We start from the raw sequence: 15,613 nt of genomic DNA, 5'->3' as shown, positions 1-15,613 counted from the left end.
TCCATGGAGATGTTAGGATCTTTGATTAGGGAGTTACGGGAGGAGTTGAAAATTTCTCGGGATGAGAATGCTTTACTTAGTCAAAAGGTGGATGACTTAAGTGTTAAAGTTACACAAATTCAACAGAGGGGAGAAAGGAGAGAGGATGAGGTTTCAGGGGGCGCAGGTTCTCCACCAGAGTTAGAAAGAGAAGATCAGTTACCACACATACAACGGGCGCCTACAGTGGCAGAAGGGGTAAGGAGTATAATTATGCCAGTGCCTTTGGCGTCCCCAGAACGTTATCATGGGGATTCCAAGAGATTTAGGGTGTTTTTAACACAATGTGAATTACATTTTATGAGTAGACCAGAATTATTTCCATCGGATGCTTCTAAGATAACATTTATGTTGTCATATCTTTCTGGGGAAGCATCTGCTTGGGCTGGGTTGTTGGTGAGTCAAAAGAGTGCGGTTTTAGAAAATTATACCAACTTTTTAGAGATATTCCGAAAAATGTTTGATAGAAGACAGCTATCTCTGGAAGTGGATGGTGAACTTTTAGAATTAAAACAAGGTAATAGAGACTTGATTGCTTATATAACACAATTTAAGTCCCTTGTGTTAGAAAGCAAGTGGCCCGAGGCTAAACAAGCCTCGTTGTTTTATCGGGGCCTTAGAGATGAGTTAAAGGATGCCTTGTCTGGAGTAGTTGAACGCCCTCCTACTTGTGAAGGTCTGATTGATTTGGTTATTCAATTGGATTTCCGTTTGAGTGAAAGGAAGGCAGAGAGACGTCATGGTCAGAGTGATGTAAAGTCTATACTTAGAGTAGATAGACCCAAAATAGAGAGTAGACCCAAAGGGAATAATTCATCTCCAAGAATCAGAGGCCCGTTAACAGTGGAGGAAAAGACTAGGAGGAGAGAGAATAATTTGTGTTTATACTGTGGAAGAGGTGGGCATTTTTTAGGAAACTGTCCTTACACTCCCAAGAAGACTTCTTCCTCAGCAGTCAAGGTACAACAGATCGCCAATACGGTGCAGACAGCGGTTCCTCATATAACCATAAATGTATCCTTATTTTTTGATTTGGAGTGTAAGGGAAATGGTCCTGTAATGATTGACTCTGGTGCGACTGGGAATTTCATGGATTGGGGTCTGGCCAAATCGTTGGGAATTCCAATTATTCTGAAGGAGGTTGTAGAGCAGGCTAGGGCTGTTGATGGTACATGTTTATCTTCTGGTCCTATTACTCATAGAACTGGTTCTTTAACTTTGGAGTTATCAGGAGGTCACAGAGAGATAATTTCATTTGAGTTAATTGATGCCCCTTTGTTGAAGATTATCTTAGGCATGCTTTGGCTTACTCTTCATAATCCCCTAATTGATTGGAGTGCTAGGACAATTGACATGCAATCCGATTTTTGTAAAGAGAATTGCTTTTCAGGAAGTCTCTTAGAGGAAGAGGTAAAACAAAGTAATTCTGTATCTAGTTTTCTGGCTGAAGGTCATGATGTGGGAGCTGTAGTGGGTCAACTTCCCCAGTGTTACAAAGATTTCTGGGACGTATTTGATGAGAAAGTGGCAGGAGAATTACCACCCCATAGATCCTTTGATTGTAAAATTGAACTGGAGCCAGGAACAATTTTGCCTAGTAGTAGGGTATATGCTCTTACTGAGAAAGAGAATGATTATTTAAAAGAATATTTGTCGGAAAATTTGGCCAAAGGATTTATTCGTCATTCTAAGTCACCTGCGGCCTCTCCTTTATTTTTTGTACCAAAACCGGATGGCTCGCTTAGAACTTGCATAGATTATCGAGCAGTTAATAAAGTCACTATTAAGAACCGGTATCCTCTTCCTCTCATCTCAGAAATGCTTAATCAAATACAAGGAGCAAATATTTTCTCTAAATTAGATCTGAGAGGAGCTTACCATCTTGTACGTGTGCAGGAAGGGGACGAATGGAAGACAGCGTTTAAGACCAGATTTGGGCTGTTTGAATATCAAGTTATGCCATTCGGTCTATGTAATGCTCCAGCGGCTTTCCAATTTTTCATTGATGAGGTTTTTAGAGAATTCTTGGATATTTTTGTTGTCGTTTATATCGATGATATTTTGATTTTCTCTTCTGACCTAGATCAACATCAGAAACATGTGCGCTTGGTGTTACAAAAATTGCGAGAAAATCATTTGTTTGCCAAATTGGAAAAAAGTCAATTCCATACCGATTCTGTGGAGTTTTTAGGTTTTATAATTTCACCTAAGGGTTTAGAAATGAATCCTAAAAAGGTGCAAGCCGTTCTTGAATGGCCCCCTCCTACTAAGGTTAAGGAAATACAAAGTTTCTTAGGGTTTGCCAATTTTTATAGGAGATTTATAGAAGGTTTTTCTCGACTGGTTGCTCCTATAACGAGACTTTTGAAAAAAGGAGTGAAATTTGACTGGGACCTTGAAGCAGAAAAGGCTTTTCAAGAGTTAAAACAAAGATTTACTTCTAGTCCAATTCTAATTCATCCAGATCTTTCTAAACCTTTTTTTGTGGAGGCGGATGCTTCAAATTTAGCGTTGGGGGCGGTGCTTTCTCAAAGGAATGAAACTACTGGTCAAATACATCCAGTTGCATTCTTTTCTAGAAAGTTTTCTGCTGCTGAAGTGAACTACACAATTGCTGATCGGGAACTGTTAGCAATAAAGTCCGCTGTTGAAGAATGGAGACATTTTCTTAAAGGAGCAAGACATACAGTAACGGTCCTTACTGATCACAGAAATTTATTGTTTTTAAAATCTGCAAGAACTTTGTCTCCACGACAACTTCGTTGGTCTTTGTTCTTTGCAGATTATGATTTCATTGTGACTTTTAAACCTGGAAGTCAGAACAAAAAAGCTGATGCGTTATCTCGCCAATTTCCTGGAAGTGAAGACAAAGATTATAGAACCAGAACCTATAATTGCTCCAGAACGTTTTTTGTTAGCTGGAGCCATTAAAGAAATGGATTTTTTGAATGAAGTTCGTCAAAATATGTCCTTGCAGAAGATGGAGTGGGTGAGACTGGATCCAGCTAGAAAGTTGAAAGACAATCTTCCTTTTTTTGATAATAAGCTTTATGTACCTACTGATGAGTTGAGAGAAAAGGTTTTGAGAAATTGTCATGAATCCATTTTAGCAGGACATCCTGGGTTCAGAAAAACTCTGGAACTGGTTCGAAGAAATTTTTGGTGGGAAAAAATTCGCCAAGACACATTGAATTTTGTTAAAACATGTGTAGTCTGTGCACAAGCGAAAAGTCAAGTTGGGAAGCCGCATGGTTTATTGGAGCCGTTACCTGTTCCTCCTCGTCCTTGGCACACAATTTCTATGGATTTCATAGTAGATCTCCCTCAAGATAAGGGTTGTACTACCATTCTTGTTGTGGTCGATCTTCTTACTAAAGAAGCACATTTTTTACCAATAGAGGGAGAGGTTACCGCGGAAAAACTGGCTCATAGTTTTTTGCAAGGTGTAGTTCGACTACATGGACTCCCAAGTCAAGTTATCTCTGACAGGGGATCTCAATTTATTTCAAAATTCTGGAGGGCCTTCTGTAAGAAACTTGGAGTGGAAGTTAGTTTGACTTCTGGGTATCATCCGGAAAGTAATGGACAAGTGGAGAGAGTAAATCAAGAATTGGAGAAGTTTTTAAGGTGTTATTTACAAGCTAGAGAGGAATGGGTGGATTTGGTGTGGTTGGCAGAATTCTCTTACAATAATTGTGGAAAAGATGCTACTTCTATGTCCCCTTTCTTGTTGGGTCGTGGGTTTCATCCTCGCTTTCTGAGTTTTGAGGTGTTGGAGGAGGATTCAGGGAATCCTAGAGTGGAAGATCGCTTGTTGATAATGAAAAATAACTTGGATAGAGCAAAAAAGGTTCTGGGAGAAAATAAGTTGAAATATAAGAGATATGCCGATTTGAGAAGAAAAACTGGTCCTGAATATAAGGTGGGAGACTTAGTTTGGCTTTCTACCCGATACCTGAAAATTAAGGGGAAGAATAAGTTCAGTCCAAGATTTGTAGGCCCTTTTGAGGTAGAGAAAATCATCAACCCTGTGGCAGTACGATTGAAATTACCCAAGCAGTTGAAGGTACATCCTACCTTTCATGTTAGTCTTTTAAAACCAGTTTGTTCAGGAGCTAGATTCAGAACACCACCTTCCCCTGTGATTTTGGAGGATTCATCTGAGGAATTTGTGGTTAAACAAATTTTGGATTCTAGGAAAGTGAGGGGAAGATTGCAGTATTTGATTGATTGGGAGGGATATGGACCGGAGGAACGCTCTTGGGAAGATTCAGTTGATGTACATGCCCCCCGTTTAGTTGCTAAGTTTCACGCTAAATACCCACACAAGATAGGCCCAGAGACTGGGCATTAGGAGGGGGGTACTGTCAGGTTTCCTTCTCTTATTCAAGTTTCCTTTTCATTATTTATCCTTTTCAGATTAGCTTTGTGTGGGTGGGAAGTTTTCCATTATAGTTGGTTAGGCCTTAACTTGATGATTCAGAATCCTGGTTCTGACCCAAGGCAAGATGGAGCCTCACAGTGACAGCTCTGATTGGCTAGAAGACAATGCTGAACAACAATGAACATTCTAAACTGTCACTCTGTGCCTTTCATCATCAAAACCCCATCTGAGAGGACGTGTTCAGTGGCTGCTCCTGCTTTAGTATTAGGCCTGGTGGATTTTATCCTTCAGATCTCAGCAGTTGAGCGGCTACTTTCTTGGGGGTTCAGGAGAAGTCTTCAGCTGGCAGGAATTCGTTTTGGAAGATAGGAAAAGCAGGAAATCTTTGTGAATTCGCTAAGGAGATAAGTGACTTTATTTCTACTGTAAATCTGTTCATCTTAAATACAGTCTCCTTGAAAATTCGTTAAAAGTAGTGTTTCAACTAAAACAATTGAACTATCGGTGTGCGCTTGTGTTTCCAGTGCGGTGTTCCTTAGCGCGAGATTTTGACTGTAACGTGCGTATTCAAGTGAGCGCGTGCTTTCTAGCGTTTGTATTCCGAGCGCGAGCAGAGGTTGGTCTCGTGCCATTTTAAAAGCGCGTGTGTTTTATTGCGCGAGAGATCCTTTTCGCCAAAAGCTATACGCAGCGTGAAAACTACAAAGCGCGTGTGAAATACAAAGCGCGTGTGAAATATAAAGCGCGTGTGAAATACAATGCGCGTGTGATTTTTAGCGCGAGTATACAAAGCGCGTGTGAAGTATAAAGCGCGTGTGAAATACAATGCGCGTGTGATTTTTATCGCGTGTGTACAATGCGCGTGTGAAGTACAATTCGCGTGTGAAATATAAAGCGCGTGTGATTTTTATCGCGTGTGTACAAAGCGCGTGTGAAATACAAAGCGCGTGTGATTTTAAGCGCGAGAATCTGTTCGTCGCGTGCCTTGTGAGTGCGCGTGTGTTTTTTCCATCGCGAGTAATTTTGCGCGTGACAATCACTTCGTTGCTTTTGAACTCAATAGCGCGGGTGTTCTTATTTCGCGTGTCTCGCAGGAGAATATTATTGCGCGTGTGGACCATTGCGCGTGTGAATTGTTGCGCGTGTGGAATTGTTGCGCGTGTGGATTACTTGGATCGCGCGTCTTCATCCGTTTGCGCGTGTTCTTCAACCAGGAAGATTTCTATGTGAAGTTCAACGATTAATGGAAATAACCTGCGTGTGCAGTTAGCACGTTTTTTCCTCTTTCTTCAAGGATTCAAAGACTCAAGATAATTATAAATAGTTTGAAAAGTTTTGATATTACAAGAAAGAACATTTTAAAGACAATCTAATTGAACTACCAGTGCAAGTTGGAAAAAAGACAAACAAAGAACTAAAACTTCCAGTTTTGCCTAATGTAAGAAGTTGCTGGGAATTTCTAGTATCGCAAGTAAGAGAGATTTTCAGCTTCTTATCCGCTTCTCTAAGAAATTTCAAGAGAAGAACCAGGTAGGATTCTCAATTATTAGTTAAGGATTAATTACTTCCCATTCATAAGGTTAAGTAAGTGAATTAAGAAAGTGTATATGTTATTCTTTATCCTCTGCAGGTTCAGCACTGATTAGCCTTGACGCAGTCTGCCTGGTGTTGTTTTGTTGTCCCATTCCCCCTTTCCCTTTGGGGTGTAGTTTACAGAGCTGTATTGAAAACTAGTTCTGGGAAATACATCTCAGGGGGATTGTCGGGGGTTCAGCAGCTTCCGCGGATACAGGACCTCTCAGCCTGACACAGTGGTAGGTTTAAGTAGAGTAATTGCTCTACTCCCCACCCATGCCACACTTACTTTGGTGGTTTGTGCTGGTTGATGGCTGGCCACTGGCTTCCCCTGGCGTCTCCAGCGGACACCTGCAGACATCTTGGAGCCGCCATTGTAGGAGCCGCCCTTTGCCTCTGAGCCCTTAGCCGCAGGGGCTGCCCCGTTATGATTGTCTTGTCCGGGGCAGGGACCAATCAGGTTGCTCAGGGAGGACTTGAAAGCGGGCAGAGGATGAATCAGGAAGTGGGGAGGGAAGGGGGAAAACACGGGAGGCGCGCACTTTTTGGACATTTAAACCACAAGAAAATGATTATGGGAAGGCTGAGGGTGTCGGGGCCTTACGTCCTCACCTCGCTTGTCTGGGGTTACGCATGGCGAATGCAAGGACATCTAACTTTACAGGAGGACATTTGCTAGGTCATACTTTCAGACCGTAAGCCCCCCCTCCCCTTGCCCCCAGGTGGAGGGGAGCAGTGGGGAGAATTGGGCAGTCGGCAACAATTGAAATACTTGCGATGACGCCAAAAAAAAGTAAAAAAGTAAAAAAGTAAAAAATAAATTAAAAAAGTTCAGTAAAAGAGACCAGCCTGCTTTTCGGGGCAGAAGGGGGCAAGAGCTAGAACATATGGCAGCTTTACCTTATTGGTACTGTTAAGCAGGGTGAGGATGTCGCCCTTCTTCATGGTGACCTCCCGCGGGCTCTTCTCCTGGTAGTCGTACAGCGCCAGGACCAACTCCTTTCCAGTCTCATCATCCGTCGGTGCCACTTGTTGCTGTACCACAGAAAGAAGGTTGTACATTTTAGTAAAACAAACAGAATCATACACCTCAGACAATACAAGCAACTCTGACAGCTACCAATGCAGTACTGCACGTGTGCAGCAGTTCGTTCTGCTCCAGATACCAAGCAGGATAGCTGTGCACACATCAGCAGGGCACTAATTCGGGAAGGACCAAAAGGGATGCATGCAAGGTGCACTGTGGTAACAAGGGCAAGAATAGCTGCCACAGGAATAATTACCAGCATGCTTCATCTGTACAGAAACTTTGTCATACTACACAACAGCAGAGTTGCGCGAGCACCTCCCCCCCTAGGAAACATTCCCCCCTGTGAACACAATATACAAAAGTCAAGCCAAGAAGCTGCCCCATGATAACAGCCAAATCAGGAGTGTGTCCATGACAATCATACGAAACCCCCGAGACCCCTCAGCTTACCCTGCATGACTGCGCTTGCTCTCGCAGAGCCAGGATACTGCTGCCATAGGCGGTGAGATCGGACATCAGGGCCTCATGTTTCTTCAGAAGGGCCTGAAAGCAAATCCACACCTGTGAAAACCTGATCACTAAGAAAAAAGTGCACACTGGGCTGCTCGTCAATTCATTTTCCTCACTTGAGCTGGCGCTTTCGCACCCTTCACTGGCTACAGGGATGTCTGCCTCAGACAATAACATCCTCTCCAAAACTGGTGGATCATCAACCTCCTCCCCCAAACTTTTTTCCAATCTTCCTGAAAGGCTTTCCATAGCCTTCAGAATCTGTGCCCCACTGGGTAAGACCCACCCTCCTCCTTGCCCCTTCCTCTTCCAGAGTCCGGTCCCTCCACTGCAGGATCATACCGCCTTCACCAGAATGACTCCTCCCTGGGACTCCAACCAACCTTGAAGGCACACTCCCTCCACTTTCCCACCACAGCATTTCCCCCAGAGCCTGCCTCTTTTTTCCCTCTCCTGCTTATGCCCCCCCCACTTACCCAGGACCACATTGTCTGCCCCGCCCCTCCGCTCTCCACTGCCTTACCTCCAGACGATCCCTTCCCTCGTTTCCCCCCTCTACAACATCCGTCTGCTTTCCATCCATGCCCTGCAGGTCTCCACGCCTTCCCTCTATAGGAACCCCGCCCTCTACGTTCCCTCCCCTGCAGGTCTCTGCACCTTCCCCACCCTCTGCTTTCCCCTCCCGTGCAGCTCTCCACACCTTCCCTCCATAAGAACCCCACAATCTGCTTTCCCTCCCCTGCAGATCAAAACACCTCCTCCCTTGCACTCCCCCCTTTCCCCTGGCACTTCTCATTCCTGCACTTGCACGATCTTATAGTTTGTCTCGTCTTCCCTCCCTTGTTTTGTCGCGCCTAGAAACACTTGTGTAGAATATACATATAAATAATTATATAAAATATAAATAACATATCCTAGGAACCCCACCCTCTGCTTTCACTCCCTTGGAGGTTTCCACACCTTCCCTCTACAGGAACCCCACCATCCGATGTCCCTCCCCCCTGCAGGTTTCCATAGGGCTCCTCCATCGGCTTTCCCTCCAGTTGGGTGTCTCTGACTGTCCCCTTTCCCATGACCTCCCCCCCCCCCACTGAGGACCAAGCCCACACCTCTGCAGAGTCCTCATCTTTGCCGTAGTCCATGCTTCCCACAATGGGCTCCTTCTCCCTCATCCAGGACTCTGCCTCGTTGGCGTCAGCAAAGTACTGCTGGGCCTGAAGAGAGTCCTCCAGGTCCTGCCGGCGTTGTGAAGCCTTGTTCTTCAGCGACTCCCATTTCATATTCAGCTCATTTATCTTGGTTTTCACATCCTCCGCTGCAAAGTGTCCTAGAAAGAGGCAGAGCATATTAACTGTGGCCTGGCACACAGACACTGCTGTAAACACGGCCAAGACTAATTTTCATACACGGGACTGGTCTGCAAGTCCCCACCCTCTCCAAAAGGGCTACAAGGTCACATCAGTGGCTGAGGTACATAATGCAAAGGCCCATTAAACCTAACCGAGAAAGATACCAGGGTCTTAAAAATGGGGAAGTAAGCATTGCATAAAAGAGTGGTAAACTTGTGCACACCACTTTAAAAAGAGGAACACCTGTAGCTACCCCCAACCCCACAGCTGTAGAATCAATATGACCACAGAACACGCAAGGACTGAGCCCAAGTTCAAGCAAAGTTGCAGAATCTTCAGAGCCAAGGCCAAACATACCCAAGGCACAACTTCCCAAGCAGTGCAGCATAGAAAGCATCCAACAGAGCAAGCTTTCCACTCCCTCCTCCTAGGAGCCTGACCGCTCCTCACACCACTGAGGAATCTCGGCCTACCATCCATCTTCCCGCCCCCACCAGTGAGCCTTTCCCCCTCCCCTCCACCCACCAGAAAGCCTTCACCTTCCCCACTTCCTTCCTCCATCCATCGGGGACACCCCAACTGGGGAGCCTTTCCCTCCTGCCACCCATCAGGGAGCCATACCCGTCCCGCCTGTATGGTGGATAGTGTGGGATACATCAGGGGGCTTCACCCTCCCCCTCTTCACCCACCATTGCACCTTACACTTCTCTCCATCGGCTGGGGAGCATTTGCCTACCTTCATTAATCCATACTGGGTAGCTTGTTACCAACTCTGATACTGTATTTTCTTTTAGTTTCTCTGAGGTCCATCTGATGCAATGAGACTGGCCTACAGCTGAACACCTGTGCCAAGCAAGGTTGCAGAGCTGTGAATGTGCGTTACGCCTCAAGTTGCCCAGGCCGGCTCATGAGCCCCTCCTGAGAAGTACACAGCTGATGACACTGCTGGATCGGATTCCCAAGGCCAGAGGCTGCCTCGCAAATATGACGGTGAAAGCATTTTGCAACTGCGGCTATATTCCTTCTCCCTTTTCTCCGAAAAATACCTTTTAGTTATTATACGTGCTAATTCATGAGTGGAGAATGGGTATAGCCACTCCAGGCCCGGGGTGGGTGACCGGCAGAGCAGTAAGCAGCCCACCCTAAACTGGTCTTTTTGCATTATAGGCGGTTTTGCTCTACTTGTGGTGTCCTGTGTATTGTGTCGAGTGATCGTGGGGGATCATAGCGTTAAGAGGATTTCCATCCATCGCAGAATCTTAGCCGCTTAACCCATCCCCTCCATAAATACCCACACTTGAAGCACTGGGGAGGTTGGACTACGCCTGCATGCCATCCACCAACTGGGAGCCTTGCTCCGCCTCTCCAGCCATTCTTCCATCCACGCATCTGGGGGGGGGGGGGACATGCCCGCCTTTCCTCCAGCTATGCACTGCTGAAACTGGCATCCACTGGGGAGACTTACCCTCCTCCACCATGGCTCCTCCCTTCTGAGTGACTGCTTTAATGCGTGGTTCATGACCTGCAATCTCGGCCTGAAGGGCCTGATGCTTCTTCAGTAGGTTCTGCACACCGATGAGATCCTTCCCTGTAAAAGGAAATAGATCAGAACAGATCTCCAATCACACAATCAAGAATGTTACCAGACACCCGGCCCAGCCTTAGACCAAAGGCATACAGCCTGCACACTCAATCCACACCAGTCAGGGCCCCCCCTACCTCTATTGGTTGAAGCTGCAATTGGCTCCTTCTCTCTAATCCAAGTTTCTTCATCCTCCACATCACGGAACAGCTGCTGCAGGCGGAGGGAGTCTGCCAGTTTCTGCTTGCGGGCCACCATGGGCTCCTTTAAGGCCTCGTAGCGCCCCACCAGAGCCTCCTGCTTCTTGCGGATATTATCGGCATCAAAGTGCCCAGCATCCTGGAACTGGCGCGCTTGGATGGTGATGCCATCAATTCGATCCTGCAAAGAAACTGAACAGTTATTCTTGCCACATGCAAGTGGGAGCGCAGGTGTTTACATTAAAGGGAAAGGCGGAGGAGGCTGAATAGCATTGTGCCAGACTGCAGCCACACTGTCTAGAATCAGCAGCCGGTACTTGAGGGTGATTTGTCTGAATCCTTCAACCACCCAATGAGAGTCTTCTGCGATTCAATGAAGAGTAAACAGACAGGAGTATCAAGGCACGGTCACTGCCTTTAACACCTTCTTGGAGTAGAGTCTGCCACATTTGACTTGAATTAACGCTCAATCTACGACAGCACAATAATGCTAAGCACATCATTTTAGTGCCAAAAAAATACAAACATTCTCTGGAAGTGAACACCCTAAAACACACCAGCCCATCCCATTCATACAAGCACAGACGCCATGTGTAAAGGCCCTTCACTAGCTAGACAGCAGTGTGCACCGGCAGCACTACCCCTCTCATCCCCCGGTCTCATGGACTCTGCACGTGATGGGCAGATATGTCCATCAGCATCCCGGCCCCTAATCATGCAGGTCTTGTGGACACTACCTGGTGGGCAGCAATGTCCGCCTCCAGAAGAGCATGCTTTTTCTGCAGGTTCTGCACACTGGTAAGATCTTTGCCGTAATCATCCGAGGCAAGGTGCCCTTCCACCTCGTACAGCCAAAGCTCAATGTCCTCCACATTGCGGTTAAACTGTTGCTGCTGATTGGCTTCTCTCAGCTTTATACCTGTAGGGATGAGAGGGCAGAAGATGACATTAAGGCCTGATAAAACATGAGGCGAGAGAATATACCCCACTTAAAATTAAAATATTAATGCAGTGTGAAGCCCTGCACGAAACACACGGTTGTATACAAATTGTTCTTTTCACAATTGTTGGAATTACAATTGACCTTTTTACAATTGACCGAATTGTGAAGGTTAATTGCAACATATATGTGTGGGGGGGGGACCCCTGGCACCTCCCCACCCAACGCAAAACCCCCCCACAACCATATATATGTGGTCAATAGTGAAAAGGTCAATTGTGACCCTTTAAAATCGGTCAATTGTTCATTCGAACAATTGTAAACGAACAATTTGGTGTATACCAAACACTGCATAGACACAAAGATATTTAAATGAAACGTTCACAGCAGTGCAAGTTACTCACTGTAAGGACTCTTGGGTCCAAAGTACCTCTGCCAGAAGATTTGATTAATTTATCAATCACATAATCTCGTAAAATGGGGAGAAACCAGGCCGACTAAACTGCATCTGGGTGGCGTTCTTACTAGGAATTTGACTTATGTGAAAGATTGAAGTAAAAAAAACAACTGAAAGACTTTTTTTTAGATTTTTCTTTCAATCCTAATAAGAATCCTTTGTTCGGAGTATGATTGGGAGTAAATTCCGTAATAGAGGACCCAGAACTGAGAAGCATCTATCATCTATCCTCTCTGTGGACAGAATGGAAGACCGGTACCGCTAGAATAAGAATATTTGATAAGAGAATGAAAGAACTCGTGATGGGCAGTAGTGAACAAGTTTTGGCTAGAAATACGAAGGGGCACGTCTGTTTAAACATTTAAGATCGAGGATTTTGAAAGTTTGTCTGTTGAACGGAGTCCTCCGATGTTATGAGACATGAACATTTAGCAACATGAAAGAGGACTCTCACAGCTGTGTTTTGTGCCTTTTGTAACTGTGCAAGTTGTTTTGCAGCAATCCATGTCCAGGAAGAATTACAATTATCCAATTTGGAGAATATCAATGAACCTACCACTATGAGTTGATCTGGCTCTGGAATGAAAGATCCAATTAGTCGAAGGTGGAAATATATGGTCTTCACCATTTCCCCTGCATGGGTGTCACAGGCCAGGTTAGATTGCCAATAAATACCCTACCCTAATAATATTAATTGCAAAATACAACCCAAAATTCCTCAGCTGAAGGGCGAATGATGTGGGGAGATTGAACGGACGGGGTAAGGAGGTAGCTGAAGGGCGAATGATGTGGGGAGATTGAACAGCATGGGGTAGGGGGGTAGCTGAAGGGTGAATGATGTGGGGAGATTGAAAAGCATGGGGTAGGGAGGTAGCTGAAGGGCGAAAGAACAGCATGAGGTAGGGAGGTAGCTGAAGGGCGAATGATGTGGGGAGATTGAACAGCATGGGTTAGGGAGGTAGCTGAAGGGCGAATGATGTTGGGTGATTGAATGGCACAGGGTAGGGGGTAACTTTGAAGAATTATTCAGGATGTTTTTTGGGCCCAGGAGAATAACCTGTTTTTGAAGGGTTTAGCTGCAGCTTTTGTGCCGAAATCTCCCCAAATCCTAAGGGGTACCCGACGTAGGCAAAACATGCCCCTTTAAATCCACTCTATTACCTTGATCTATTACCTATTGGTAGCAGAGCTAGAGCAATCAAGGCCAGACTCAGTAGGCGGGTGAGATACAGACCAGTTATCACTTTGAATTAAGGACTGTCGCTATGAATCCCTCTTTATCGCCCTCCCCTCTATCCCCCCAGTGATGTCGCTGCATGCCCCACTGTGTCCACGGGTCCCTGTGTACCCTGCCTTTTGTTCCCCATGATGTCGCTATGTATCCCTCAGCTGCCCCCTTCCTGTCGCTTTACGCCCAGCCCTCTGTTGCTGTATGCCACTTTGTGTCCCGTGTGTCGCAGTCTACCCTGCCCTCCTGCAATGTTGCTTTGTATCCCTCTGTATTGCCCCACCCTTTAGTCCACGTGTTGTCGCTGTGTGCCTGTGTGTCACTGTGCACCCTGCCTTCTTGCTCCCCATGATGTCGCTATATATCCCTCTGCGCCGCGCCCGTCCTGTTGCTGTAAGCCCAACCCTCTGTGCCCCTTTGTGCCCGTGTGTCTCCGTGTACCCCTGCAATCCTGTTCGCCTGCCTGGTCTCGGGTGTTTTAAGGATGAATAATCATATCCTATCACTATGATTACTCTCTACTATACACCATCACTCAAACTAAAGTACAGCTATACCCCTCGATAAATTTGGCCTAGCTGTTCACATACGAACACTACCCCAAGAACACCTAATCACTAACAAAACACAGCTATATCCCATGACAATCCGGAATAACTGCTCACATAAGCGCCCTACAGGCCTAACAGCCAGAACCCAGTCTGGGTGTCCATCCACCAGACTGCACATATTCAAATGATATCTTCACCACTGCAACTAACGCTAGGATGCAGCTACCATGAGGCAATTACATCAGCTGCACACATGGTGCACCCACGCACCTTACTACACTCTTTACTCTCCTGGACTGCGGTCCCCGAGGGCGTTCAACCTACCAGCGCTTTGAGATCATACCAATGAAAGATAGAGCGCTATATAAATGCCAAATAACTGCACACACGAGAAATGGGTTAAATGGCTCTTTAAAAAGAAGGCACAAGGTTTGTGCAAGGATCAAAGAAAAGTTATTCGGAGTTAGTCCCTCTTTTGGGCTCAAGTGTGTGTCTTTGCCAAATGTTATGGTCAACGATGGGGACAAAGAAGGGTGTAATCTTACCAGGACTGCATAGCCTGACTGGGATGTTCTGCATAGCCTGACTGGGGGCCACCTCCTTCGCAATCAGCTCATGCATTCACAGGATAATAAACTTGTAGGTTCCTACACCTTCATGAGAAATGGAGGCATGTGCAAGGCGCCCATGTTCTAATCACTGGGTTGAATATAACCGAATACTTTGGCAGGGTTAGGATTTTCCTACAGTCTACATTTAGGCTCAGGACAATCAACCCACTAGGTTGCAGTGTTTCCACGTCCATGCTAAATTCTACCGCCACTGCATTCATTTATTTCCATACCGAAGGTATACAGTATTGGGACGAAGTTCTGCTTTCAGACATTTTATTTTGGGGCATCCTCCGTTCAGGGAAAGCATGAAGCAGGCCTTTAAATAACCGGTCTGCCCATTGGAGCCCTTTGTGATGGTTGTTTGACAGAAAATTGTTGGAAAATAGCCAGCAGCATCCCAGATAATATAGATAGTTGATGCGAGTCATAATGTGCACGAGACCCCGCGTAAACATTGACTGTTGAGAGAATGCTTGTTGGGGGAGAGAGCCAGCTCCCTGCCTGGCTCCTACGTTATATGAATGAATTGAATTTACTTACTTTCACGCAGTGGTCTCCCTCATTTACAAGTGGTGACAAGCCGGTGGAGAAACCGAGCAGTGCCTTGCAGGTTTGTCTGCATGCCGGCGTGGCTCAACTCTGCCTCCATTTAAAAATAAAATGGGAGTTGGGGGAAAGAAGGTTGAGGCACATTGATAGAAGGTTGGTAAGAGTGGCAGAAGGAAGTGAGGGAGTGCAGCAGTACCAACAAAAATAAGGAAAATAGCTGCAGAGAAGTAGTTAAAGGGACACTGAAGTAAAGGCAAGGGGAGGGAAGAAGACATTTAAGGATACCAGTAATAATTATTGTAGAACAGAGGAGAATTGAGTATATGTGGGGAAAATCCAAGTCTGAGTGCAACCACCAGCTCATCTGTATATCTCCAGGGTGTAAGGTAAGATTTTGTGAAGTCCAACTGGTTTGGGACTGCACAAGACTTATCTTTTGGAATTAGGGATCCAACTCTTAATATAGGCCTGTAGTACACATGTTGGTGAAATGGCTGAGCAGCCAGGCGTATCTTAGAATGGGTAATGTCAGCTGCAGAGCAGTACAATGAAATAAGTAAACACAAGGATCCAAGTAAACACTTATACACTTAGAGTTATTTTAG

The 15,613-nt window shown here is 45.7% G+C and overlaps 1 protein-coding gene across 8 annotated transcripts in view; it reads right to left on the bottom strand.

Annotated features, from left to right (window-relative positions):
* The window catches only part of SPTAN1 (spectrin alpha, non-erythrocytic 1), a 514,843-nt gene that overhangs the window by 306,898 nt on the left and 192,332 nt on the right, over window positions 1–15,613 (bottom strand). For all 8 annotated transcript variants that reach the window (XM_069609174.1, XM_069609169.1, XM_069609172.1 and 5 more), the window contains exons 16-21: window positions 11,407–11,588; window positions 10,607–10,850; window positions 10,353–10,475; window positions 8,648–8,865; window positions 7,479–7,571; window positions 6,899–7,033 (exon numbers count right to left, since the gene is read on the bottom strand). In XM_069609174.1, the coding sequence (XP_069465275.1) occupies window positions 6,899–7,033; window positions 7,479–7,571; window positions 8,648–8,865; window positions 10,353–10,475; window positions 10,607–10,850; window positions 11,407–11,588 (995 nt within the window). The remainder of the gene's footprint in view (window positions 1–6,898; window positions 7,034–7,478; window positions 7,572–8,647; window positions 8,866–10,352; window positions 10,476–10,606; window positions 10,851–11,406; window positions 11,589–15,613) is intronic.

The sequence above is a fragment of the Ambystoma mexicanum genome, chromosome 8, assembly GCF_040938575.1.
Source record: "Ambystoma mexicanum isolate Mex_15411 chromosome 8, UKY_AmexF1_1, whole genome shotgun sequence".
Taxonomy (NCBI): Eukaryota; Metazoa; Chordata; class Amphibia; order Caudata; family Ambystomatidae; genus Ambystoma; species Ambystoma mexicanum.
The sequence above is the reverse complement of the archived record's forward strand: the minus strand, read 5'-3'. Positions and strand labels throughout refer to the sequence as shown.